Source organism: Gouania willdenowi, chromosome 15 (assembly GCF_900634775.1).
Source record: "Gouania willdenowi chromosome 15, fGouWil2.1, whole genome shotgun sequence".
Lineage (NCBI taxonomy): Eukaryota > Metazoa > Chordata > Actinopteri > Blenniiformes > Gobiesocidae > Gouania > Gouania willdenowi.
Window position 1 is genome coordinate 26,985,953 of NC_041058.1, and position 25,508 is coordinate 27,011,460.

Genomic DNA, 25,508 nt, shown 5'->3' on the forward strand with positions numbered 1-25,508 from the left:
ACAGTGATTCTCAACTGGTGGGTCGGGACCCAAAAGTGGGTTGTGGACCTGTACTGAGTGGGTCACAAACGGTAGGTCAAAAATAAATAAACACTTAAAGTCTCTCATGTTGGAATTGTCTTTTATTTTGAAAGAAACTTTTCTTTTGATGGGCATACTGTGAAGTGCATGTTGCACAGGAAAAAATGTGGGTCCCAGGGTGAGACCAGTTGAGAACCCCTGCTGTAGAACATATCTACATATAATTTTGTTGTGTCATGATTTATTACACTGCTTATTGTTTGTGAATTTTTTTTCTGATGCTGTTGTTACTCTACACTTCAGCTCTGTGAGGAAGCTCTTCGTATGTGCAGTCGCCAAATACCAGACGAGACTGTCTCCATTGCAGTGATAAAAAGGATGATTTCGACGTGGGTTCAGGTTAAAAGACTCTTGCAGCAGCAGATCAACATAAACATGGATCTTCCCAAAGATGAGGTATTTATGTTTCCTAATGCTTTGTAAATAGGTTGTAAACCTGGATAAATGTGATATTTATCACCTCAACTGTAATTTTCAACATAGTTTATCTAAAATCGCCAAGTCTATCTTGATGTGTAAACATAGGTGATCATACATATGAAATGTATTGATCTATTAATATGTATTAATAGATCAATACATCATGTTTTTTGTTTGTTCTATAAACGTAAAAATAAAGAAGCTTAGGGAATATATTACAAGACCTCTGATTTCACTGCTCAGTGAGCTTGGCTCAATGGATTTATTTTTAGTTCACACATGTAATGGCACACAAGATTAATTTATTCTAAGACAGCAGTTGTTCTCTGTAATAGCATTATCATATTACATTCATATTGCATGCTGCTTTATATTCTGATCTTTTAAGTGACCCCACAAGACTGCTGGTACATTTAAAGCATTTTATTAACATTTGTTTTATCTGGGTTGCAAATAAAGAGATACTTTTCTCATATATGGGGCACATCTGTAATTGCAATCAATAAATCAACAGGGAGTCATGCATTAACAACAAGGCCGGCCATTTCCCCAGCTTCTCTAACACTGATAGGAAATTATACTACATGCTTATGCGTAATTTATAAACTAATAGGAATACATATATAATATATTCCTTGTAATCACACTCAAGTGATTTGCTTTGTAGTCACTCAGCAGTAAAATGTGCTTGTTCTCCCCTCTTTGTAGAGTGAGAACGAGGAGACATCAGCGGTAATGCGTGTGTTGGTTGGAGTCGAGATGTTCCAGTGCAACAGGAACTTTGAGCTTATGAACTTCTCTCTTCCCAGTCTTTCCACAGTATGTAGCTTCACATTTTTCCAAGTAGCCGAAGTGTCCAGATGGTACTGTAACAGCAGATGTCAGAAAGACCCACAGGCTTGCAGAGCTTGTCTGTGTCTTATCATGTGGCCTAATGAAAAAAAAACACACAACAAATTAGCCTGATTAAACTGAATAGCCTAGAAATGAAAATAAATGTAGTATTGTTAGAATAATATACGCTATGTTTTCTCTGCTATATCTGGTTTCTAAGGCACCTCATCTAATCTGTTTTGTATTTGTATTTCAATTTTATGTATTTTTGCCTACTTCCTATTTTCAATTTATTCTAATATTTCTTCTAAAATTTGGTCACTCAAAAACCTCTGCTTTGCTTCCTCTTTACTAGGCTTCCTTCCAAACCCCCCACCCCTCATTTAGTGTATTAACATCCATTTAATTGTTTTTTCCCTTGATGCCTTGGTTATGTTTCACCATGTTAATCAGTTCCCATTTTCTTCATTTTTGCTTTGCTAACTCTCATCACACAATTTCTTTGTTTGGTATCTTATATCTCTCTCTTTCTCGCTCCTCACCTGCAGTTGGTGAGCATGGCTTCTGAATGCAGTTGGTCTGACCCTATGGTGGAGCTGGAGGTGTGGTGCCAACTGGCAGCCTCCAGCCATGAAGCCAAAGAGTATCATTTGGTGCTGAGCTGTACTGCCAAAGCGCTGCAGCTTGAGAAAGCAGCAGTGAAGGCACTTAACTGTACAACCCTCAATTTGTAAGTACATAATCATTTCAGTTCATTATTGATTTCAATGAATTCGAAGAGCTTGCTGAATAAAGAGCACGAGTATGAACATGTAGATGTTCTCAAGGCAGCAATAGATTTACTTGATTTTTATTTATTAACACCAACTACACTTAACACTATCAGCTTAGATAGACAGCTGGGACATGTCATAAGCGACTAGATCGGGGTTGTCAGGGGTGTCCTTGATGTTGTGGCACACTTACCTGGGGGACCCCGCAGGGGATAATCTGAATCCAATCTCGTGTCAAAGTTTCATTCTCTAGTTTAATCTTATCAATAATTAATTAATAATGAATCTAATTTAGTTTAGTCATCAAGCATTCTCTACCATTCACTAATAATTGTTTTTTTTCTACTTCACCTCTCTGGCACCAACCTTAAATGTACTGAGCATAGAATGACCAGCAGCCTATCTTGTTGGGTTTTACAGCAGGCTTTCTACCAGTTTCTTTTGTGTATTTCAACAAGCTCCTGGTGCTTTTCTTTCATTTTTTTTTGCTCATGAGCTTCAATCCAGTCATCCCAGTGGACTTTGTGTTCAACGGCACCATTAGCTTGTATGCTTTCTGTGGTAAAACCATAGTACAACCTAAGTGCTATTGTTGTGCAATGTGCTCTGAAAATGTCAAGAGTTTCCCAGGTCCATCTGTAGCACACAGTCACAAGTTGAAGATAGTAAACCTATTGAAAGCTTTTGCTCATCTTGAGGCCTCAAGGGAAAATTTGCATCTCCTTCAGTAATGGTGTTTTGCAGGCTGAATCTGTGCAAATGGAAAAGGCTACTGCCTTCAAGACCTTGTTAGACCATATGCTCCTCCTCTCACCCTTTGCTGTCAGCAGCTCAAAATATGCTCCAGGAACTATCTTTCCACACAATGGGCAGACTGGGATATCTGCTCATGGGTCTTTTGTAGACCGCGTTGCCTTGGCAGAATACCGAGCCTCAGTGAATCAAAAACAGTGTTTTCTATTAGTTAGCATCCAAGCTCAAAAGATCACCACAGAGCCTTCTGAGTCGAGCTGTCCAGTCTGCCTGCTCAGAAAGTCTCTGGTGCATGCTGAGTCTCTTTGCAGCAGCACTTTGGCCCTGAATCATGTTAAATCCTGTTAGGCTGGTAAAGTTAAGCTGGAGATTACTGGTTTCTTCATTGATGTTTCTTTTGAAGACCTCATGGGTTAATATTGGGACTTTGTGAGCAGCTGTGCCCAGAGAAATCAAGCAAGACATGTTCATGTCCAGGAATCGCTTGTTTTCCTCATTCTAGGAGTTGGCAGGCTCAGGGAGGACCAGTTTTAGGGACCTTTAAAGGGTAATAGTGAGTGATTATGAGAAGGCTTAACTTGTTCAGTCACTCTCAAGGGGCAGGCCGATGATGTTCTTTTTCTTTATGTATTTATTTATATTTTCTTAAAATAATAATTGCTTAATTTATTTTTTTGTCTCAAGTAATTTATTTAACATCTGGTAGGTATTTGTAGTGGTTGGGTGCATACAAAGCAGTCTGTAGATAACATTGTATGGCAGTTAAATAAATGAGCAAGCACTTCTTTCTGTTTTTGCTACTGTCTGCACAGTTGCTGTTGGTCCGTTTCACAAAATTCATGATTGACAGCATGTATTTTTGGTGTCTAGGTATGGCCAGGCGGCAGTGAATGAACTGCTGAGTAGCACAGCATGTTTGAGGGGTTTGTGTTTACTTCACGAGTCCAGAGGAAATCTGAAAACATACAGGGAGGGCATGAGGATGCTTCTCTCTAGTGCCAGGTATGAATGTATAGACCATGTGCCAATATCTTCCCAGTCAAATGTTTGGACACACTTTCTGGTGCGTTCAAGCTTTTGACTGGTAATGTATTTAAGAGATCTTTTGTCACAGCTTTGCTGAGAAGGGGAAGAATCCAACATTGTGTGTCCGAGCTGCCAAACATTACTGGAATGCTTGTCTACCCCTGACCAAGACGCCAGAGGAAAGATCACAGATCCAGGGAGACTTGGAGAAGATTCTGAGTGCCCTCCTTCCTTCAATCAAGCGACACAATGTAGGAAGACATACTTGCTTAAGTCCTCATTTGATTTCTATAATGTCTGTATTAACTACACCTATCACTGGTTGCATATGTATTATTTAGGACAATATTTAGACATCAAAACTGAAACTTCCCTCACAGTGCTCCAAAAATGTGTTGCCCTGTATGTATACACATTGGCGTTTCGCTCCATCACCATTAAATTCTAACATATAGCTTTTCAAGAGATTGAAGCTTTCCAAATATCATAATGTATTCAAACGTTGTCATTGGTTTTCAGTAAAACTAATGACAATATAGCCACCAATGTAAAAAGTATACAACAAACAACAACTTAATAATTTACATTGTATCAAACAAAAAGGTGAGTAAAGTACTATGACATATTCTAAAATGACAAAAATATCACACAAATAAAACTACCAAAAGTCTGGATTTAGGGAATATTCATAACTACAAAACAGATTATTATTTATCACTTCCACCAATGAGGTATGATTTTCACCAGCGTTTATTTATTTGTCTGTTATCAAGATTACATCATATACTTAACAGATTTTTTACAACATTTTTTACAAAATTTGAACCAAAGGTAGACTAGATTTTACAAAATCTACCATCTCTATAATGTGACGAAGCAATAAAACAATGAACATGTATGTGAACTGTCTCATAAAAAGGAAGATTTTGTAAAATACATTAACCGCTTGGTCACTGCATCAGCTGTCAGCTCTCAATCCTCATCTCCACATAGCGTTTACCGACATTTAAACAAGGAGAATCACTCTCTGTGACTCTTTTTGTTCATAAATGACTAACAACCTTTTTCTAACAATCTGTGGAGGCAATTTTCAGCATCCTGCCTTTACAGTAAATAAAAATGACTTTGGTCATATCACCAGCTGCTGCGCTAAAAAGACACAGCCCACTGTCTCCAAATCCTCGCTTCTGATTGGTCAATCCCACACATGGGGGAGCGGGGAAGGGAGGGGCCATTTCTACGAACATGAATCAGTGTTGCTACAGACGTCTCGCAAAATGTGTTGCAAAACTCAAGCAGCGCAGATTCACACGAGAAAAGTAGTTTGTGTATCTGTAGCAGTAGATTGGAGAAGTTGTAACCGGAGAGTTGTGATTGTAAACAATAATTTTTGCAAGTAATTACAAAACATGTGAATAAATGTTAGATTACAAGTTTGCAGCTGTAATTTTACATCAGTCTATACATTTTTTCCTCATCATTTGTGACATTAAATTGATTTCACGTGTGTGGATTTTTTATACACAACTTCACATCACATTTTACAACTTCACATCACATTCTACAAGCTCTCACATTTTGCAACATATCTACCTTCATAAAAACACACTCAAACTAGCAAAACCTGAGCACAAACACTCACCGATGTCTGAAGGCAGTGGAACGTCAGTCACGGAGAGAGGGAGGGAGGGGAGAGAGTCCAGGGCTATTACTCCGTTTTGCTCACTGCTCACGGCAAATGCGTAAGTGTTGGCATCTATGTTTTTACCTCTTTCCTCTCGTGTGCCAATGTAAACAATGCACTTCCGTGACGCTCTCGCGATACTTCCGCGTCTTCTTCGTTGGTGTTTCAGAACGTTGGCTCCGCTGTCAGGAAGCAGCAGTGGGGTATTACCGGTTGGCGGACCGCGGCCGTATATTTCCGTGCACGTGTGTACAAAGGTGGCAGCAGGGGTGGCTTTGTTGTGGGGTGGCATCTGCCACCCTATGCCACCCCGGTAGATCCACCCCTGATAACAACTTAAATCACTTAATTCATCTTTCACAACACAGTTGTTCTAAAACATTGGCCTAATGATACCCATGCAAGTTGTGGAAATCCTAAAAAACTAAAAAGATCTTTAATTGGAAAACACATTTGTAGATTAAAAACAACAGCAAATGAAACAGGTGACACAAAGTTAAAAGTCTAACAACAGCAGTAAGCAAAGGGTAAATGGTTGGAGGAGAATGGAGAGAGCAAACCAACTTGTTGTTTGCTTTCAGAATCAAAACAAAGTGAACTACACATCAGCGCGTCCTGAAGATGGAAAACTCAGAGCAGCAGGTATGTGGCAAGATTTCAATATGTATATGTACAGCCAATGTTTGGCTTTTGATATTATTGTTTCTCAATGTTTTTTTGATTACCGTGTTTGACTAGTTTTTATTTTGACACTTACCTGCGTGTGCTAAAAGTACTTGTGTTTGTCCATGTTTGAACAGATGAAGGACATCTAGACGTGAGAACAGGCATTTACAGCTTGTTGTACCAGATTCGTGTTGACAAAGGAGACCTTGCAGGTGCTCTGCGGCTCCTCAACAAAGCTTTAGAGAATATGTCTGGCACCGAGCACTGGTTGTGAGTGACAAACTTTAGATAAATAGAGCAGAAATAACTCATTCAAAAGTTGATGTCTTTCATGTACTGTTTATTTTTCTCTATAGGACTTTGGTAAAATATCGGATCCTTATGAATGCACGCATGGGTGAAAGCATACAGGTGGATATGCAGAGATTCCAAAATAAAGGAGAGCAGTGCTGTTCACAGATGTGGCACCAGGCAGCACTTTGTGCAGGAACCAGAGCCCAGCAGCAGCACTACTACCAGAAAGCCATCGCTTGTCTTGAAGTAAAAACTCTGCTTTATGTTTTTGACAGTTTAACATCACCACTTGTAGTTTTTTTGTGAAGAAAAGATAAAAATAACTTTGTTATGTTGGTAGGAGTAGCAACATGATGTGTTTCCTTTGGCTAATGCTTTACCACCATCTTAAGGAATTAATATGTAATTGCAGTGTTGTTGCTAGTGGTCCATCTGAACTTTTTACATTACATTTTTTCCTTTAATCCTCTCTTTCTGTATAGTTTTGTAATAAGTAATAATACATGGTTTTTAGGGGTAGACCACAAAAAAGGATTTTCCTAAAATTGACAACTCCCTAGTAAAACAATGGTGGCAGACTTTATCTGTTGAGTCTTTGAACATTGTAATTTCTGTTATCTAACATGCAGAGTCCAGAATGGCAGTGGCAAAAAATCAAACTCCTGCTTGAATTTGGAGGATGGCTTTACTGTCATAACTTTTCCATGGAAGAGGCCCAGCAGCAGGTCCAAAGAGCTTTACAAATCCTTCAAGAAGTGGATCCTGAACAGGATGAAGGAGCTGGTAAGACTCAGTGGAGATTTAAGCACACTAACCCAATGCAATGGAGGCAACAAAAGTGAACACATTTGTCACGCTTATTGGCAAGTTATTTTACAGACAATTTGTATTATAGTATTATAAATCTGTATTTTTCTTCTAGGGGTCGAGTTCACGCAAAGATTGAGCTCATTTAATTATGACCAACTGCTTGGAGAAAATGCCTCTTTATTCACACAGTCAATATCTAGCCAGAAGGTTGTGCGTTGCCTTGACCTTCAAATGCAAGCGCACACTCTGCTCGCTGTCATGGCTCACAGAGCTTCACCTGACAACCTGCTCAACCTGCTGCGAGCCTACGTCTGCGTACTCCGAATATGGGAGGTGAGGTCGATTTACTACTACAGATACATTTAGACGATTAGGGACTCGGGATGCAAATGAATTTCAGTGTGTAATTATTATATCTTGTGTCAGGTTTCAATGTTGGTAGTTTCTGATGGTTCCAGTGAAATATCAAATAGCCCGGCACTCCACCCTCCCCCTTCAGCTGAGTCTAAAAAAGGAGGAAAAAAGAGCAAATTGAAGAAAATGAAAAATGTAAGTCCTTCAACTAATCTGCATGTAAATAACTGCATACATGTCTTCCGGTGAACAATTTTACGGTGAACACATTTAGGTTACTAATTAAAATAAAATATGCATGATTATGGGCTTATAATTGGGTAAGAATGATTATAACCCAATAGAATCCAGTCAATTGACCTTTAAGATGATTATTATAAAAGATCCTAAGCGTGGAACTATTTTGTTGATTATAATTTCTAACTCGTTTTTTTAACTTACAACACTTGGACCTTTTGTACAGAAATAACATAGCACTTCAAAATATAGGTAATATAATGTGTTGTTTGTTTTTAACTTTGCATATATGATTTTTGCTGTATATTCAGCCAAAATCTTTCTGATGGAGTCAATATTACAAGTAGATTTCTTACTTCAAATGAAAAAAATGTAATGTTACTTCTGTATTCTGTATCTACTGGATCAGCCTACCCCTGCAGATGGCAAACCTACTATCGTGGATTTTACACCTCCATCTACCCTGAGGGAGTTTGCATGCTACGTCTGTCCAGACCAGGCCAGGCAGACATTCAGAACCACCTGTAACCCCCACTGTATAAACAAACACAGCATCACTAACGGGGTAAGACTACAACACGAACAGCTAAATTCTGCTAAAGGTTTTCTGAGCATCCGTCCTTTTTGTTTTTTAACAAGAAAATGCATTATAAGTCAAAGTGCTGTTGAAAATATCATACACGCTTACTCTTTTTTTATTGTGTGATTTTCTCCTATGTTTGTATGGCTGCAGAAACAAAGCCTTCATTATTTGGACATCCTGGAAAAACAACTACACTCACTATCTCTTGAACATATGACACTTCCAATTATGCATTTAGCTGAAACCATTGCCCACGACATTTTGGATGGGAGGAGCCTCTCAGACCTATACAGACTCAGGTAAGAAAATGCATTACAGAAAAAGAAGATTTTTTTGTCAATGTAGGAATGTGTATGCTCTAAGAGGAGGACAGAGACTGCAAGTGTCAGGTGTTATCTGAAGGCTACAGATCACAGGGTTATCTTTAATGTTATGCTTCTCAGATGCATAAAATCCATTGTAAACAATATTATTATATTTACAATCTTTACATGATCTGATTTTAAAACAAATTTTTAGTTATTAAAATGATAAACAAATTAGAGTTGAGGAACTACCCATAAATTGCATTTTCCTTCTCATTAACCTTACAATATTCTGAACAGAAAAGCTGTCACATTGTGCTAATATTTCACTGTGGGAAGAGCTGGACCTATTTAGGCTAATCATTCCTGTAATTTTAACCTGCTATTGTTTTGGTAGTAGTGATTGTGACAGAGAATATTATCGCCCGTACATTCCGAGGTCAGGACCCCTTAGCGGCCAAACACAACAGTGTAAAAACAATAGCTGCCCGTTTAGATGCCTGAACAAAACCACCGGAACACAAATGAAACAGGAAATTTATAGTAATTACAAAAAATAAATAAAGAAATAACACAAATACATTATAGCTGATTGATGCTTCTGTCGATCCAGTCCTTGTATTTTTTCAGCATAACAGGCACATTAAATTGATCAATAGGATCAAATGATACGGCCAGTTTAATATGCTAGTTATAGATAGCATTTTTGGTTCATTATTTTTGAACAATGGACCAAAGCATTTCATGTAATTCAAATAAATTTAGCCTGAATAAAAATTGTGAAAGTGGAAGTAAAATTTGTTTTGTTATTTTTACAATTCATTGGGTAAATATTGCCATCACCAAGGTGGAGGTCAGGGATCTTGGGCTTGAAACAGTTGGAGACCACTGCAGTAGAGCATATCTCCTGAGTTATTGAGTTCCAGAGACTAAGGCCCCCAAGTTGAGTATGTAATTCTAGTTGTGGAGAGCTGCCAACCATCACACTTTGAGTGTGAAATTCACGCACTTTGAACCATTCTCACACCACACGCCACACTTGACATTTCTCACGCTTATATTTCCTCTATTTTTTTTTCACGATAATAAACTTTGGTCCTCGTGGCTTGCTGTAGTTCGAGTAACTCTGATTGACTGACCTAGATAAAGAATCCCAGTTGTCTTCGTCATAGCGGCTGCCTCTACTGTCCTTCTGGCTTCTTACGGCACAGTCTACGCTCACTGCATGCTACTTACTTGAAAACAATTCAACATGGCAACCAAACGACACAGCTGCTGAATGATTAGTGTTTGCCTGTCAATGGTGACAAACGGGCATATGATAGGCTGTTTCCGCACGCTGGTTCCAACCGTCTGTTAGCTGATTGGCTGTTCGTGTGTTTCTGTTGGCTGAATCACAGACTGAAGGTGTGTTCTCGCTGAAGGGAGGCAGGTACCAATGTGCTCAGGATTGCGCTCCTTATTTCAGTTGAAAAAAGCTCCCTCATTACTCAGGAACGTGGTTCAGGAAGATGAACCTGTCTGATGGATCCACATTTTTTAATGTAATATGAAAAAGACTACATTTGTGAAGTAATTTTATTTACTGACCGTCTGGTTCTGTTAGCTCATGTGTGCTATGTGTTCTACATTAACCGTATTGCTTTTATTTCCCTACTCTTTGACTTGTTGGATTTGAGTTTTTTTAATGCAACGATTAATTTGAATAGGTAAACTCTTCATCTTCCCTTCACAATTCCCCAAATTTCCAATACTTTCCTTCTGGTTAATTTTTATTTTTCTCCTTCAGCTTTTTTTTTTTTTTTTTAAAGAGTTCCTTTACTGTACCTGTCTGTAATTGGCACTGTCCACCCTCTTTCTCTCCTTTGCTTAGAATTGTGAGGACCTGTGCGGAGCTGGGTTTAATGACATGCTCTCCATATGAAGAGAAGCTTCAGACTCTGAGTGCATTTCAACTACAAGAACAAATGGAGTATGTCAATTCTGGTTAAATATGTCAATGATTTGTTTTTTGTTTTTTTTTCTCTCAACAATAATCTGCCATATTTGTGAGCGCAGGGCCCGCAAAACCATTTTTCTGACAAAGGAGAAGAGGAATCATTACAGTGGATTCAACCAGGTATAGATGGCTCACTAATGGGCAACTCTTAAATGTCTGAATTCTCTTTCAAAATTGTTTATCAGAAGGGAGGGATGAAAAAAACATATTTTGCCAACAGAGACATAACACATGTGTTCAGGAGGAAGTGTGGCTGGACAAAGCAGAAGTATGCCAGAGCTTGGGGCTCTATCAGTCTGCCTGGCAGCACCTAGCAGAAGCCCACCTAGTGGCTAAGGTAAGCAGTAGAAGAAGCTCATTGTCATTCATTGTTTTAGAAATCTCTGTTGTAAATTAGGAAAAAAATCTTCTTGTCTTAGTCAAAGAAATATGTTAGTTTGATGTGAAATGATTTAGATATTAAAATTAGAATTTAAGAAGTTTAGAAGTGTGCATGGTGAGGCATTGCTGCATAATGTGGTGGGACAGCAAGTGAACCTTTGTTTTGAAATGTCGTCGTGGTTACAGCAGGGAAAATGGCAAGCATTAGAGTTTCTGCTATTTTGACAAAAGAAAAGATTTGACAGGAATCATCATTTCTAACACCTCGGAAAGCGTAAAATGACTATGCATCATCTGCCCAGTCTTTTCAATTTCAACTTAGCTGAAATTAAATATTAATAACCAGAATCCTGACCCAAAACCCAATCTTGTAATGAAATCCAAAACATTTTGTGTACTTGTAATTACATAAATAAATAAATAAATAAATAAATAAATAAATAAATAAATAAATAAATAAATAAATAAATAAATAAAAATAAGAAGCTAAATTACTTCACAATTAATACCTCCAAACAGTTACTCAAATCAATAATACACATTTGATGTAAAGAATCATCACTCGACTAGATATTACTGTATGTAACATTTGAAATTATTTTCTTTAGCCTTTGGAGCAATCGGCATGGAATTTCTTGACCGAAATGTAGTTTTTTTTTACAAATAAAATAAATTTTGTTTAATGCCTGTCTAATGAATTTTTAATAAAAATAAATAGTTATTTTAAAAAAAGAAAAGTAAAAGCAGGTTTATAATGACTCATGTCACCCTATTTTAAAGATGTTTTTTTAAATTTACATCATTACAAGGTTTCAAACACTACTTTAGGCTTGCGGTGTGGAAATATAAAAATGTAAATGAATATAATGATAATAATGATAATGATAAACAAATTATGTAATACATATATATTATATGTAATAGTGTCCTTAGCAACACCATAACAACTAGGAACAAACTACGGATTGTATACATAAACCCAATGGATACTATGAAAATTAACGGTTAATTTCTCACTAGAAATGTTATCAAAATGAAGCTACAGGCACAAGCTCTCTTAATATATAGCAATTTCCAGTAAAAATCTAAGGAATGTCTGACAAGTCAGTGCCGTTGAGAAACGGAAAACATGGCGGTCACATGACCTGAACTATGTCCCATTGAAAAGAATGGGTAGATGATGCATAGTCTCACATAGCTAAACATGCTGACCGATGTTGATCACTAAACAAGAGGAACACTATGTAGGAGAGTATCACAATAAGGGGAATGACCTTAAGAAAGCACTGTCTTTGTCGGGCCACTGTTGTCAACTGACCAAAAACTGTTTTTATCACCTGAGAAATATATCTAAAGTGAGGAACTTGTTATCAAAATCAGGTCTCAAATTGATCATCCACGCATTCATATCATGACTATTGTAATTCTATTTTCACTTGTTTTAATAAGTTGACCCTAAACAGACTCCAGCTGATACAGAACGCTGCTGCCAGACTTTTGACTGGTGCCCCTAGAACTTACCACATTACCCCACTGGCTTCTGGTCAAGTTTTGCATAGCTAGGCCCCTCAATATATCTCAGACTTGTGCTCCTACACTTCAGGGCGCACCCTTCTGTCTTCAGACCAGGTTCTCCTAAAGTTCCCAAAAACTAATTTTAAAATCCGAGGAGACCTGGCGTTCCAGGCTATGGCCCCCAGACCCTAGAATAACCTGCACCAGTCTGTCCGGAAGCTCAACTGTGTGGACACTTTTAAGAAACATTTGCTTTTTAGAAAAGCTTTTAGTTAAATGGATTTTAATTTTTATTATCCTTTTATAATGCTCCGCCTGTTGATGTAAATACATCTTTGTTTTATTATTCTTTTATGATGTTGCTCCTGTTATTTTAATTTCTCTTCTGTTCTGTACAGCACTTTGTGATTTTATCTGTAAAAAGCACTATATAAATAAATTACTTACTTACTTACTTCTTGTACCTGCAGCAGGCCCCTGTCAAATTGTTGGGAAACATTTATGAGTGCTTTGGATTACTGAATACACTTTATCCTATTTCAGCTCTGTACACACTCATTGATTTAAAAAACTATGATGTGTGTTAAATGTAGATTTAGGCACACTTTAGGACATTCACATCAAAGTTTAAAGACCATTTTAAACAATTATTTTTCCCTCTTTACTTTTTGAAGAACTGAGAGTAAAACATTGACTATATTTTTTGTTGTTTACCACAGAAAAAAAGTTATGGGAATTTTCTCACTGTCAAGAAAAAACAAAACAAAGTCAAATAAAAAGCCTCGATAAGCCAAAAAAGTGACATTGGTTAGTTGCTTTTAAAAATAAAATAAAAAAAGAAACTAAAGATAAAAACTAAAATAATCTGACAGAATTATTAGAAGAACAAAAGTATTGACAAGGGATGAACTAGTAAAGATTGAAAAAACATCACCAGATGTGCTTGGGTTCAAGACTTCAGACTCTCATTGACTGCATTGTGTTAATCAATTCTTTGTTGTCGATTAGATTTTTTATTTATGGTATTTTGTCATTTAGCCCCTTATGGCCCCTATTAAAAGTGTTTTCATTCTTTAATCTGATTTTTATTTATAAACCTTGAAATAAACACAGATGTCAAAACTTAAATACATCGTCTCACTTCAAATTGACTGTTGCACAGAACACAGCTGAAATGCTGATAGGCCACAGTTAAAAATATCTATGGGCCTGACTGTATCCTAAGGTACAGCCAACTTTAGAGATAATGTGGAGTCCAATAGTATTTCATTAGTGTTTTCTTTTGTGCAGGAATTTGAAGACCAGAATATGAAATCCAGAAGCTTGGTTTCTTTGGCCAATTTGGCTTGCAAAGAGCTGGACTTTTCTCAGGTTTTTACCTTTTTGAAACAAGCTCAAACTCTGGGTGGTGATGAATATTTCTGGTACCAGTTTACTCTTACCACAGTCACAGCTGTGGTAGGCCAGAGAGACCAGGAGTCATACACCAAGGTACTAACTAATCATGTCCTATGATACTGCACAGTAAAAAATGACTTGCACTTGTTTATAGTCCTCATCGTTGCCTTTTGTTCAAATGTGCAGGTTGATGAAATCATAAGAAAAGGCTGTGGTGCTCTGAAGCTGCTTCTTAAGGATCAGGTGAACCGACTTCAAGAGCTCACCTTCTTGATCACCTCATTAGAAATGAGGTAAAAAGTCTTAAATCTTTCACTGGAGAAGCTTTTGGTGATTTTTGTGTTGAAAAAACTGATATGTCTTTTTAGAAAGCAAAATCTAATTTGTGTCTAGTGAATTTTTTACTTTACTGGCCACTAAAGGGCGCTAGACCAGTAACGCGCTGTGGCTGGAGGAGCAGCCGCCGCCCTCCTCTCCCCGCCACTGGAAGCCCCATGCTCTGCACCCCCCCACTCCGTGACCTCGCCGCCGTTGTCGTCCCCCTTCGACGAGGGTTGGCGCAGTGGCCGGGGTCGGGGGGGATGGGCCGAGCACCGGGTCTCCAGGGGCGGGGAGAAGAGTGCGGCGGTGGCGGCTCCTCCTCCAGCCCATAGACTGTAAGCCCCAAGAGCCAATCCTTATCCCGAAATTACAGATCTGACTTGCCGACTTTTCTTACTAAAGATTCCACATTAAACTGAACTATTGTGGTGATTAATGCACCATTAACCCAACATGAAACTACCATATTGTGCTTTTTTGGCTGTAAACAGCGATAACTCGTTTCAGCTGCCCACAGCAATGGCGCCGGATTGGGAAATGCCCTTATGGTGTGACATCACGTGGGAACTATATATATCTGAGCCTGTGGTCACGTGACTGCCGTAAAGTGAAATGTTTTCAAGGTCACATGACCTGGCCAAAGACGGTCCGTCTCTCCAAACTTACATAGTCGGTATTTCAAGAGGGAAACCCTGCTCGGAGCATTGATATTGTCAAGCGCTGTATCTTGGCCTGAGGAATCATTTAAGATAACTCTGGGTCAACTCTTTAGGTCAAAAAGTACGCGGTCCGCCTTTAACTCAGAGAATTACCTTTTTTATTTGCAAAACTATTCACATCTAAGAATCAAATCGTGAAATGCAAAACTTCAAAATCCAACAAAAGGAACTGACAGAACGAACCCACAATTTAACAGCAGAATCAAATATTTACATAAATCTCAAAACTAACCCTGAGCACCCCAAAGTTGATGAAAATGATAAAACTTATCCTATAGACCCTCATTATCTGTGTTCTGGAACTAAAGTCATGGATTGTGTTTCAGAGGAGCTGTGGCAAACATACACATCATTGGTGGTGAACCTAGAATGTCTCTCAGTACTGAAGCTGTCGACAGACTACTTACAGCCTCTGATACACTGAGAGAGTGTGCCAGTGCTTTCACTAAGCTCAACTATCAGGAAAACGCAGCAGAAGCACATGCAGAATGTGCACATGCCTTAAGGTAAGTTACACTCAACCCAGATACAAATGTGTAATGAAGTGTTGTTATTGCAGTCAATGTAGTGCTAGTTTTAAAAACATCTGTGCTTCACAATGGATTGGGAGATACATTTCCTTGAAATAAGACCTACTTTTTTTTAGGGATTTTGTGTTCAGGAACACTCATAGATTACTGTAATTTAACATCTTGACAATTAAAAGACTGGATTCAAAAATGTCAAGATAGAAGTAATTTTTGCAGTACTCATTCAAATATATGTATTTTTCTAAATTAAATACTCAACATTACAAAAACACCCTCTAATTTGTATCTATTTATATTAATATTTTTTTTATAATGTTAATTTTGGGGGTTTGGCAAAATAAAAACTTAATTTTTAAAGACTGCTAAGAGAGATTAACCCATCTCTGCATATCCTTTGGGGTGTTCAAGTAAGAAAACTGTTTTTCACAATCTTTTTTATGGGAGGGTAAAAAGGTATTAAATTCAAAAGGAATAAAGATGTTTTGTAACAGATTTTAGTGCAACAGCTCATTTCCATCTGCAGTCCCCAAAATGAGGTCAGAAATAAGAATAAGAGGTGTTGTTAAAAAGAATGAAGGAAATTACAGATATGGTTCAGATATATGGTATGGTTGAACAAAGTCTTTTAGCAGATTATGGATGATTTTAAACAGCAGACGGCATCTGTAAATCAATTACGTTTTAAAAGTTCAAACACATTCCATATTTGGAAAATATACTGTATTACAGTGATGGTATGGTGTGTTCTCCTATTTGTGATTAAAAGATCTAATTAAAAAAAGTGATACAATATTTAAAATGAGACATACAAATGTTTTTGATACATTGTAAGTGAATTTCTTATACAGCTAACCTTTAAACTCCCTTTTTTACACATCTACTCTTGTTCTAACATTACTGTTCTGCAGTTTCCTAGCCAACCACATTAGCGTTCCAGAGGAGAAACAGCGGGTCTTACTCGATGGCCTCTACCAGATGGAGTTAGCTGTCTCGACGCAGCAACATTCAGTGCTAAATGTTGTCAGTCTGTCCCCTTCACAGGAGGAGGTACGTAAAGTGCTGGTTTGTTCTCTTGACTCAGTTAACCCTGATAAAGTATTTAATTTCAAATTTTCTGCATATTTAATTCGAAATGACGGGTTTGCCTGTTTACTGTATATATGTTAGAAAACAAAAAACATTTTTCAATTACATTTGTGTCTTCAATTATCCCTGTTCAATTACAACTCAGTATGATTACGGTGACTGGCATTTTTTCCAAATACAACTAAAAGTACAATTATTATTTTCCCCCTGAAAGTCAATTACAATTACATTCTTAATTACTGTGCCTTTAATTAAATACCCCCAACATTTTATCTTCCTCTTGTGTTAGCTTTCTGTCAGCATCTCTTATGATAATGGGTCGGTTTTGACCCACGTCTTAAATCAGCTGTAAAATACACAAAAAATATTATCTATCACCTAATTTGTTTTTCATCTCTTGGTTACCTTGATAGGCTTCCCTATCTATGAAAATATTGATATTAATATTATTGGTGTGAGTTTCTGAGCCTTTTTTCTGTCAGGATACCACTTGATTTAAAAAATAAATGAATAATAATAATAATAATAATAATAATAATAATAATAATAATAATAATAATAAAATGATCCTGAAGAGCAAATACAGGTAGTGGTAAAAGTTTATATGAAACACATTTTAATAATTGTTAACTGTTTGTGTACGCCCTAGAACTGTATTGTATTACAATTTCAATTATAATCACACCATAATTATAATTATCAATCACCCGATTGAAATGATAATTGACCCGACCCTGCCTACAGTCAACTTATCTGTATGTGTTTTTTGATGCATGGTTAAAGAAATGATAGATCTACATTTTCACAGTTAAGACAAAATATCCAACACGTGCATATACTGCCATTACGTTGTAAATATTTAGTTTATTTTACCCTTTGTCTTATTTACATGTCTCTGGATTAACTGAGCACTTTCTTTGCCTTTTTTTTTCTTACTCCAGAATCAAAGACTGTCACTAGTAGCTATGTCCAGGCTGATGTGCCTTTACTTGGTTCTAGTAGAATTCTGCCTGGTTATACTGGAGGAGCACTGTGCTTTGGAAATAAACCAAACCCTGGGCCGACAGAAGATGACTGCTGCTGAAAAAGTAGTGGAGGAATTTACTCGCAGCTCACCTGAGCCACAAAGCAAAGAGGAGGTAAAACAGTGTAGTATAGAAACCTATTGAACAATGCGAAAACATGGGACAAAGCGAGAAAGAAGCCATACTTTAGTGTTGTCACCCATCACATGAATGACACGTCTACTGCTGAATCAACTTAGTTTCTAATTTATATCAGTATTTACCTTTCAAATACACATAGCTTTATAAATGGGCATGGGCATCGCCATTTTTGAGATTCCAGCCAATCAGCATTTGCATGTCATATTTGCAAACACAAACCAGCTCCTGACAAACACCTTCACAGACATGAATGTAAGCCTTGCAGGAGAAAAACACAACCCAACACACCCTGCCCAAGTTTGATATACTCTCCATAAGCAGGAGAATGTGAAGCATTACTTTAAAAAATATTTAAAATTTCCACTACCCTCAAGCTGTGTGGATGATAAACTCTAGAGGACAAACAATTTAAAAGGGAGCCCATTTTATGCTCCCCAATATCCGTCACCTCATTTTATATCCCTACATTTTTAAAATGATTGCATCTTTTGTATACTAAACTCAAATATGAGTAAGTGTTGATGAACTATAATTCAGTATTCAACCCTCTTCATTGATTTTAATACATGTGTGCATATGGATGGACTTTTACATTGATCTGTAGGTAGAAATGCATCTAATAAATTAAAGAAGATTAAAAATTAAATTAAGATGTTTTTTGAACTCATAAAAATTTTTATTTACCTGCCACATTTAAAAAAAAAAAATAATAAAAAATCTAGTCAGTTAAAAACAAATATTTGACTATAATTAACCTTTATTTAACCAGGATAGTCTCATTGAAGATTAGGAAACTATTTTTTCAAGCGAGTCCTTGAAGCAGTTGCTCAAGGCCCCACAGTGGATTCAAACCAGAAGGGGCCACCACTGCCCCATCATGTCATGGGTAGATTAGTTGCCTAGTGTTACCACTAGAGGGTGCTAACATATAAAAAATAAACACCCAGTTTTGTAACTACAAACACTCCTGAGGTCGACCTGTGGCTCACTCTTAAACTCAGTGGTCTCCGCCAGGTTAAATATATTCGATGTGGGATGGTTCTCCAAAGTGCTGGACTACAGAGAACGATAAAGTGATGTGTGTGTAATTTTACTGAAAGTTGCCAAGGCTCAAGTTCTTCTGCTTTTCTCCTGGCACTGAATGCCTCTGTGAAAATGTATCATTTATATCATCCACTAACTCTATAAATAAAATTAATTCAACCCGTTTATTTATTGGATTATAGAACATTTTAAATAAGAAAAAAAAACGCCACTTCCAGAAAGCCTGATTATTTGCCTTCTGCTGTCTCAACTTATACATTTGACAATGTGTTTAATGTTGTTGGCCTTTAAAAAAGCTAAATACTGTATTTTGCAAACACATTTACATTCCTTGTCAAATCTCTTATTGTATTTGGGTTATTGTTTATTTTTTCCTTTTTAAACTTTTCATTGCACAGTGGTCAGTTTGATTTAATCTTAATCTATTCCAAACACAACATGCATTGTAATGTAATTCCTCTTAGAAATTCAATAATTTTTTTTTTTTTTTGCCCACATGAATGTTTTATGCCTCCTCCTCCTACAACTGTCCTAAATCTCCTTGTTTAAGAACAGAAGTTTGTTTGTTTTGTGTTTCCTTGGTTTGATCAAACTGACTTTGTTTTTAATCCATCTTTTTGTATTTTATTTTTGTCTTGTCCAGGAGTGGGCAAGAGTTGGCAAAAACTTGTGGCAGACAGCTCTGAGCCATCTAACGGCAGCCAACAGTTACTCCCTCAACAATGTGAAGGACAAGGCTTTTTCTCTGAGCTTGTTGGGGAAATATCTAAGACTGATGGCTGTGCATGAAGATCCAGTTTATATGAGCGCTCTTTGGACTGGAGAGAAGAAGGTAAATGAGTTAGAATGAGGTAGAAAGGGCTTATTCCTTTCTGCACAGTATCTTAGTTGTTCCTACCACTGCACATTTCTGGAATGAAGCTTCAGATTGGATTCCAGGCTGAGATTGCAAGAGTAGGAAGGCCAACCTGTGGATTGACTATGACCCAAAATTGACCAGTTCCTCCAGGATTTCGCAGCCAATTTCTGTGATTGTTGTGTCATTTTAAGACTTTATTGTTTTCCATAACTCTCCTTAAATAGGTCATTTTGAATTAGTTTAATTATTTCATAACATTAAAGAAAACTGCTTTGATTAATAACAATTTACCAAGATATGGATCCTTTCCATCACAATTGAAAGGCTTTCTCTCTAGAGTATATTAAACAGAGAATAAGTACTTACAAAAAAAAACCTTTCCTAAAATAAATCGAAGGCACTTCAACTCATCAGCAAAAACGGTTTAGTTTACACATTTACACATGATCACTATAGGGCCATTATTGTAACTGTAAATTTTTATTTGGATCTTCTGTAACTATCAGGCCTCTATGGAGTGTTCTTACACGTGACTTTTGCTACACTTGCTGCAAAAGATTCACGTGATGCAGTGATTTGTGCGTGGAGATAACACTAGGGGTGCAAACACCCCCAAACTAGGAGAGTGGCTCCAATAGATTCCAGAAACATCTTCAGTCCAACAGTGTGCAATGCTCAGAGGAACAGCTAATATACTGCACAGAACCCTCAAACTCCCAGGCCTCTGGTAGAGAACCTACATAAGAGGACTAGACTACTTTTTTCTTTTTTTTTGTCTTCATTTTTTTCATCTATCCTTGATTTTTTATTTTTTAGTCTGTTTCACAAGTGGAGACAGGCAGTGTGTTTCTGAGTGGCTGGAAGAAGAAAACGAGTGAAAATGACTTTGTGGGGTTTGTACATTCCTCTGGAACCCCTCGCTCACGGAGAAAATCCAAAAATTAAGTCATTTTCACTTGTTTTCTTCCTCCAGCCACTCAGAAACACACTACCTGTCTCCACCTGTGTTTTGTGTGGGAGGAGCTTGCAGGCTTCCCAAAAGAAAAGAAAAGAAAAAAAACAGGACTGGAAAAAAAATATTGACTAAAAAATAATTTTTAAAAAAATTAAAAATCAAGGATAAAAAAAAAAAAAAGATTACTTCCACTACACTATGGGAGGCCGTTTAGGAGAAAACACAATGAAAATGAAAAAATAAAACACAAAGAAAACCAAAAAATAAAACACAAAGAAAACCAAATGAAAAACACAATGAAAACCATGGGTTTACACATTAGATGGCGCACTTCTACATTAAAGGGCATTTTTTTTTTCTTTTTAAATGCATTTTTTTTTTTAACATTAAAAATGCAGGTTGTAGATCAGATTAAATTTTTCTCACATTGATAAAGGTCATCGGGTATATGTGTTTTTTTTTCCACAATGAAAATGCGTGTCTGATTTTTTATTTTATTTTATTTTCACATAAAAAAAAAAAAAAAAAAAACATGTGCAACCGGACGTTGATTGATGTGAGTGGAAGGTAGCTGTTGTTGCCGTAGACATAATCCTGTTGCCGGAAGGTTGCTGGAGACTAAAAGTACTGCTACGTGCTGTTGCAGTGACTCCACTTACTTTTCTCTTTTGCTGATACTGGTAATTTATTTTGTTGCTCTGCTAATAACCTGCAAACAGGTGACTAGCAATGACAACAATTAAAGCTTTTTCAACAGCGTCATAGACTATCCAAGGTATAGGCCTTTTCACATTCTGAAAGTGCGCATGCGTGACATGGGGGGGTCATAGGTCGAGAGGGATGAAAAAGTCAACAAGCTCATTCACTCTGTTGATATTTCCAACCTAACAGCGTTTCTAATTTTATTCCAGAGATCTTTAATGTTTTAATCGTGTTTCCATTATTAATATTACACATATTCAGACTCAAGGAGGTAACCAGGGTTTTCTGCTGATTTCATTTTCGGCACTTTTAAAAACCGATGGAGCAGCTCAGCAGCAGTGTAGAAGCTAGGGCAGGATGGAAGCCATACAACCATGAGAACATATGATAATGCACAGAGAAAAGTTGCAAACTCCACAAATAAATGTCATACCAGTTAACATTTTTGACAACTACAGTATTTGCAGCAATGCACCTCAAATCACTAATTGATATTGTACCTAAAATAGAACAATGGTACATTTGCTTTCCTGAAAGTCTTTCTTTAAAGATATTCTAATGTCTTTCCTGTGTTGTACATATGGCTGTTAGTGAATGTTGTTATATGTTGTGTAGGAGAAAAGTCACAAAGCTGGTGAACTCTTAGCGCAGGCCAGTAAAGCTCTGGCTGAGGCCTCTGACCTTTGTCTTCAACACAACCTGCCCTCCTCCATCCTGACTGAGGCTGCTGTCAACATGTTGGAGTGTTATGGTCAGTCAGACCTTGAGATGACGGGTCAATATCTTGCGCTTTTTCAGGTATGTTCCGCCATTCACTTGCTTTATTTATTGTTGAAGAACTCAGAATGTTAGAAGCACGTTTTACAACTTCAGAGCTCCCTCATGTTTGCATATTAGTGATATTTGGCAAGCTGTTATTAGCCTTTGATGTTTCTTTTCTTACAAACTGCTCCTTAACAGCGGTCTGCTTCACTTTTATCTTGATTGCCAGAGTTGTTGTACTGCTGCAGTGATGGATGAGAGCCAGAATCCTACCTGTACTGACACCAGAACATCGCAGCTTGCTGCTTTGTTGGACCTCCGCAGGAATATGCTGGAGGAGGGGGAAAGGTTTCACAGCATTCTGAAGAAAGTTGAGAACTCACATGCCACCTTCTCTAAGGTACTGGGTTATGCGACTTATGAATATTAGATTTGACCTCTGCTGTAGTTGTACTGTAGGTATAGAAAACCACACATACACAAGATCTTAAGTATAAATATTCATATTTAAAATATCAGCTTATCATATGCTATCATCTCTGGAAAAATGTGATCAGGCAATTTGTAGAATAAATTAAAACACTTGTTAGCATTTTATTTTTGACTATTAATTTAATAATCCTCTATAACTGCCTATCAGATACAGCATTATGAGTACTGCCAGAGCCTAGATGACTGACAGCGTAAGGCGTGGTACACTCTAGACAAAGCACTAGTCTGTCAAAGGGCCAAAGCTTTAGGACATTCATCATTTTGCTCATTTACCTACTTGGCCAATTTGAATTTATCTTTTCCCTTTATGTGTGTGTGTTTTGTCTGGGTACTTTGGTTTCCAATCACAATCTAAAAATATTGTTGAGGAACCTATTTTTTAAAACTTGCTTTTTTTCTTTCTTCCTTCATATTTCCGATGAACAATCAATCACCAAATTTTGCATGGGTCCTGTAAAATCCCATGCCAAGTTTTCTTAGCTGCAAAAACAGGCAAAATAGTCATATTTAAACCTTTTGCACATTGTGAAGTCCATTCCTCTGTTTTAAAAAAAACTAAAACAAAAAATAACAACAACAAAACTGTAAAGACTATTAAACCTATTTCCTCCCAAACAATGTTTGCTCACTTGACACCACACTTGGTACAGCACAGTCCAACACAAATGATCCACGGTTATATTAATTATTGATAATTGAGCAGTGCTTCAAAAAGTTTGACTGTCAATGCCGTCGTAGACATACACTTACAAATTCTTGCAAAAATAATTTTTCAATGAATATTGTTAAAATTTCACTGTTGTAGAACTTTTAACATTTTTAATTTTGCTCTCATGCAAACAATTGGAAGTAATGCAATAAATCATTGCTAAAAACAAATGACCAACATATCCATGCTGTCTAGATCAGTGGCTTAGTGGTTTGATCAAACCCTACTTGTTTGTTGAGTCAGTTTCAGGGGTTCGGCGGGGGTCGAATGTGTAAACATGTGTTACACAAAATGAATTTCCAACTAGTTTATTAAAAAAAATTAGATTTTCATTATTTTAGAATTTTATTTTATAAAAATTCAAAATGTTCAAGTTTTGAACAAAGGAAAAAATTGGCCTTGGCTTGTATAGATGTACTGTATGTAGAGCCGTGTCCTGTCTAGACTGTACCATACCCTGTGCCCTGAGTGAATTTAGGTACACTTTGTAAAAAACGATTTGGTATAGAAGATGAATTGATGCAGAAAAATATAGAAAGGTTTTCTGTTGTGCGATCCTTTCTTGTGCAGGCCTTTTCTTATTCTTACACATTTAGGATCATACATGCTAAAATCAATTTCAGTTAAATTGTTTTACATGCTGTCAAATTAGACACTTTCAATTTGCCTTCTGATCTCCAGGGATTTACCAGTGAAAGCATTAATCCAAATCATCTCAGCATCCTCACAAAGCTCCCACCCAACCAGAAGATTCTGCTGCTTCAGCATTCCCAAGACAGGTTTCTATTTATTCCTTTTTTTAATGTTGTCTAGTGCTATGCAGTCTAATCCCTTTTGCTCCCATGGTGCATAAAAATGACTGCACATCACAGTTGTATCAGAATTGATGTTGCAGTCAAGTGAAGAGCAAAGGGGGAGTGTTTTCAATTTTTTAACACAGTGAGATGTTTGAAAATATTCTTTACTATGTTTTAGGTATGAATTATCAAACATACAAGTGAAGGCAGTTTGTGTTCTTTATTTTCTTTGTAAATCCTCAGATTCAGGACAGATAATTTAGCAAAGAAAATACTGAAAGAACATTTATAGTGGGTTCTCATGGCGCGTCATCAACCAACCGCATCATCAACCCGGAAGTTGCCATTTTGGAGATCAGCAGCCGGTTTACAAACAGCAAATGGGCAAATCCCGAATTTCTAAAGGAAATGGTGAACTATTGATGTGTTTTTGGCTGTACTAATCGATCAGACCGTGAAATACAACACTTATAAAAGATCAGGGAGAACAATGTCTGCATTTTATAGTCAGTAGTTCTACATCAGGAGAGCAGTGACATGAGACTAGCTCACCGTTGTTGCACCAGTTGTTATTGGTGTATATGCAAACACCACCGCCCTCATCTCCCATCTTACATTTAAATCCAGCTTCAGGTAGTCCAGTTTGTTCTCCAGGGAACGGACATTAGAACGCAGGATGGAAGGAAGCTGCGTTGTCTGAGGATTAGCTTTTAGCTTGGTTGCTAGCCCCGCTCCTGCTTCTGATCACACCGCTTACGTCTCCTCCGCTTGCGAACACGGCTGGTATGAAGCTTCGCTGCTTCCTAGACCGCTGGATGTAGCAATCCGTAGCAATCCGAGGCTCGAGGTCCAGAGTAGTCGCATCTAACGGACTATAACTGTTTGATTTGCCTGAATCTAAAATTCCCTGGTGGTCGTATACTATTTTACAGTAACTACGTTGCAGATTCACTGTGAAATTATTAGAACTGACTGAGTTATCTGCCAATATATAGTATATCCGTTGCTAACGTGAGCCTCTGCAGCCGCAGGCGACCACCAAACTTCTATAAGTTTGACCGCTGTGTAGTTCTTTGTGAAATCCAGGTAGTTGACGTTATCAGCATACATAATAGACAGAAGATTCTCCAGGTCGTCATTGATCCAAGACGAGGAAGCCGACTCATTTGGATCTGCACCTCCAATAAACCATATTTTTTCCAAATATCGTGCCTTTTCCTGCGGACCGAATTCCTTCCTGTATGCCTTTGCAT

At 37.3% G+C, this 25,508-nt stretch overlaps 1 protein-coding gene across 6 annotated transcripts in view; it reads left to right on the forward strand.

Annotated features, from left to right (window-relative positions):
- Positions 1-25,508, forward strand: part of cfap46 (cilia and flagella associated protein 46) — a 62,984-nt gene that overhangs the window by 28,455 nt on the left and 9,021 nt on the right. For 4 of the 6 annotated variants that reach the window (XM_028468706.1, XM_028468707.1, XM_028468704.1 and 1 more), the window contains 25 exons: positions 325-477; positions 1,210-1,320; positions 1,884-2,065; positions 3,732-3,863; positions 3,976-4,138; positions 6,153-6,213; positions 6,372-6,507; positions 6,594-6,777; positions 7,161-7,314; positions 7,454-7,674; positions 7,768-7,890; positions 8,342-8,497; positions 8,666-8,814; positions 10,694-10,792; positions 10,879-10,939; positions 11,040-11,156; positions 14,006-14,206; positions 14,300-14,406; positions 15,480-15,659; positions 16,592-16,730; positions 17,711-17,908; positions 19,623-19,811; positions 22,111-22,293; positions 22,487-22,657; positions 24,140-24,237. In XM_028468706.1, coding sequence (XP_028324507.1) covers positions 325-477; positions 1,210-1,320; positions 1,884-2,065; positions 3,732-3,863; positions 3,976-4,138; positions 6,153-6,213; positions 6,372-6,507; positions 6,594-6,777; positions 7,161-7,314; positions 7,454-7,674; positions 7,768-7,890; positions 8,342-8,497; positions 8,666-8,814; positions 10,694-10,792; positions 10,879-10,939; positions 11,040-11,156; positions 14,006-14,206; positions 14,300-14,406; positions 15,480-15,659; positions 16,592-16,730; positions 17,711-17,908; positions 19,623-19,811; positions 22,111-22,293; positions 22,487-22,657; positions 24,140-24,237 — 3,668 coding nt within the window. Of the gene's footprint in view, positions 1-324; positions 478-1,209; positions 1,321-1,883; positions 2,066-3,731; positions 3,864-3,975; positions 4,139-6,152; positions 6,214-6,371; positions 6,508-6,593; positions 6,778-7,160; positions 7,315-7,453; positions 7,675-7,767; positions 7,891-8,341; positions 8,498-8,665; positions 8,815-10,693; positions 10,793-10,878; positions 10,940-11,039; positions 11,157-14,005; positions 14,207-14,299; positions 14,407-15,479; positions 15,660-16,591; positions 16,731-17,710; positions 17,909-19,622; positions 19,812-22,110; positions 22,294-22,455; positions 22,658-24,139; positions 24,238-25,508 lie in introns of those variants that run through there. The other 2 variants (XM_028468705.1, XM_028468709.1) reach the window with 2 other exon arrangements.